At 43.3% G+C, this 3,629-nt stretch overlaps 1 protein-coding gene across 1 annotated transcript; it reads left to right on the top strand.

Annotated features, from left to right (window-relative positions):
• The first annotated feature begins 358 nt into the window (after positions 1–358).
• LOC117326701 (protein IWS1 homolog) lies at positions 359–1,192 on the top strand. The gene has a single exon (XM_033883423.1). The coding sequence runs from the start codon at positions 359–361 to the stop codon at positions 1,190–1,192; it is 834 nt and encodes a 277-aa protein (XP_033739314.1).
• Positions 1,193–3,629: the final 2,437 nt, after the last annotated feature.

Here is a 3,629-nt window from a genome sequence, read left to right as displayed (position 1 = left end):
CACGCATGACAGTACAGTGAAAGGTTTACGAACGGCAGATCACGGATGGCAGACAGTGAAAGGTTTACGATCGGCAGATCACGGATGCCGGACAGTGAAAGGTTTACGAAAGGCAGATCACGAATGGCGGACAGTGAAAGGTTTACGAACGGCAGATCACGGATGGCGGACAGTGAAAGGTTTACGAACGCCAGATTACGGATGGCGGACAGTGAAAGGTTTACGAACGCCAGATCACGGATGGCGGACAGTGAAAGGTTTACGAACGGCAGATCACGGATGGCGTACAGTGAAAGTTTTACGATCGGCAGATCACGCATGACAGTATAGTGAAAGGTTTACGAACGGCAGATCACGCATGACAGACAGTGAAAGGTTTACGAACGGCAGATCACGGATGGCGGACAGTGAAAGGTTTACGAACGGCAGATCACGAATGGCGGACAGTGAAAGGTTTACGAACGGCAGATCACGGGTGGCGGACAGTGAAAGGTTTACGATCGGCAGATCACGGATGCCGGACAGTGAAAGGTTTACGAACGGCAGATCACGGATGGCGGACAGTGAAAGGTTTACGAACGGCAGATCACGAATGGCGGACAGTGAAAGGTTTACGAACGGCAGATCACGGGTGGCGGACAGTGAAAGGTTTACGAACGGCAGATCACGAATGCCGGACAGTGAAAGGTTTACGAACGGCAGATCACGGATGGCGGACAGTGAAAGATTTACGAACGGCAGATCACGAATGGCGGACAGTGAAAGGTTTACGAACGGCAGATCACGGATGCCGGACAGTGAAAGGTTTACGAACGGCAGATCACGGGTGGCGGACAGTGAAAGGTTTACGAACGGCAGATCACGGATGCCGGACAGTGAAAGGTTTACGAACGGCAGATCACGAATGGCGGACAGTGAAAGGTTTACGATCGGCAGATCACGGATGGCGGACAGTGAAAGGTTTACGAACGGCAGATCACGGATGGCGGACAGTGAAAGGTTTACGAACGGCAGATCACGAATGGCGGACAGTGAAAGGTTTACGAACGGCAGATCACGCATAGCGGACAGTGAAAGGTCTACGAACGGCAGATCACGAATGGCGGACAGTGAAAGGTTTACGAACGGCAGATCACGAATGGCGGACAGTGAAAGGTTTACGAACGGCAGATCACGCATGACAGTACAGTGAAAGGTTTACGAACGGCAGATCACGAATGGCGGACAGTGAAAGGTTTACGAACGGCAGATCACGAATGGCGGACAGTGAAAGGTTTACGAACGGCAGATCACGGGTGGCGGACAGTGAAAGATTTACGAACGGCAGATCACGGGTGGCGGACAATGAAAAGGTTTACGATCGGCAGATCACGCATGACAGTACAGTGAAAGGTTTACGAACGGCAGATCACGGGTGGCGGACAATGAAAAGGTTTACGATCGGCAGATCACGCATGACAGTACAGTGAAAGGTTTACGAACGGCAGATCACGGGTGGCGGACAGTGAAAGGTTTACGATCGGCAGATCACGAATGGCGGACAGTGAAAGGTTTACGAACGGCAGATCACGCATAGCGGACAGTGAAAGGTCTACGAACGGCAGATCACGGGTGGCGGACAGCACACGAAGCACGGTAGGTATTGGTTATACTGACCTTTGACCTTTTAGGTCAGATGACATAAATTAAAATGTTCTTAGTCTATAGGGTATCTCGTTGATCGTTGTTCAATACTCGAATTATTGAAATTACCAGAAAGGAGGCCGGCAATAAGGATTAAAAAAAATGGCCAAATAAAAACAAAAACAAAACAAAATAGAGAGAAGAAAATAAAGAAAAATGCACACATAACACACTAAAAAAATATGGTTGCTAAATTATGAAGTTATTAAAGGAATATAAACAGTAATATTCTACATATACCATCAATACACATCTAGAAATATCAACAAAATGAGTAATTGTCATATATATTTACATTAAATCAAATATACTGAGCATATCACGTGAAAAATGTTAAATTTACATCAATGTTTAATTTGAATAAATATAGTTATTAATTTATTTTCAAATTTTAACCTATCAACAGCATTACAACACATAGTGACTTGCATGCCAATAGTAAAATGCCACCTAGAGAGTATCACGCTGGTCATTATTCAATTGGTACAATATACTCGAAAGAAAAACAACATTGCTTTTCGGCTTATGTGTTCCATATAAAATATAATTTTATTAAAGAGTAAACGCATGACGATGACGGTACTTGATTCCATTAACAAAAAGCATCAAAATGCATTCCGTGAATATGATATATGATACTTACGTAATATATAAACATGGACGGTTGTCGTTGATTCTCCGACAGCATTCCTAGCTGTACACCTAAATGTCCCGTGTTCTGATACGTCCAGTTGTCCAAGTGACAACACAGGTGAGACAGTAAAGTTGGTGTTGTCCGGTCGTGTCCAGACAAAAATACAGCCAGGTCGACAGTCTGCTGTACAGGTGATGTCCGGTAACGTGTCCCCCTCTGTCCTGGTGTAAGTAGTGTCCGACGGAGACAGCGCTATGGAGGTACCGGGGCCGTCTGCAATGCATATATATGATCCCTTTTGGAAATCTTACTTAAACCAAATCCTTCTATAGATATATACAACCTTAGAATTAGGACAATATTCTTTTTGTTTAACATGATATAACTTTGTATTATTTCAATTTCTACTCAAGTTAGACTCAGTGAAACTACTAAATCTAATCGATTCATTTTTGTACATGACTTTTACCAGATTGACATCATTCTACGTGTATGAATAGAAAGCTTAGTGCACAAGCCCTCTGTCCGCTTCTGCCCGACCGGAAGGCATGATCCCTACTGTATAGTGCATACATGTACATCAACCAAATGTGGGGAAACTCATAGGTTCAATTTGCAGGAATAGTCCGGTGTCAGAACAAAATTAATGTTCGGAAACACTAGTTATAATATAATCGAATCTCCATAAACATTCCCAGTTACTTAACTTGTACATTAACACTGGTTAATAAAGTCGACTTCCCGACAACATTCCCAATTACTTACACTGTACAACAACACTGGTTAATATAGTCGACTACCCGACAACATTCACAGTTACTTACACTGTACAGTAACAAGGGTTATTATAGTCGACTTCCCGACAACATTCCCAGTTACTTACACTGTACAGTAACAAGGGTTAATATAGTCGACTTCCCGACAACATTCCCAGTTACTTACACTGTACATTAACACTGGTTAATATAGTCGACTCCTTGACAACATTCCCAGTTACTAACACTGCACAGTAACAAGGGTTATTATAGTCGACTCCCCGACAACATTCCCAGTTACTTAACTTGTACATTAACACTGGTTAATATAGTCGACTCATTGACAACATTCACAGTTACTTACACTGTATAGTAACAAGGGTTATTATAGTCGACTCCCCGACAGCATTCCCAGTTACTTACACTGAACAGTAACAAGGGTTATTATAGTCGACTTCCCGACAACATTCCCAGTTACTTACACTGTACAGTAACAAGGGTTATTATAGTCGACTCCCCGACAACATTCCCAGTTACTTACACTGTACAGTAACAAG

This window comes from Pecten maximus, chromosome 5 (assembly GCF_902652985.1).
Source record: "Pecten maximus chromosome 5, xPecMax1.1, whole genome shotgun sequence".
Classification (NCBI taxonomy): Eukaryota; Metazoa; Mollusca; class Bivalvia; order Pectinida; family Pectinidae; genus Pecten; species Pecten maximus.
This window is presented reverse-complemented; position numbering and strand designations above follow the sequence as displayed.

Bases quoted from the DNA above. Each gene is read 5' to 3' on its own strand.
- LOC117326701 (XM_033883423.1), top strand. From the start codon at position 359: ATGACAGACAGTGAAAGGTTTACGAACGGCAGATCACGGATGGCGGAC.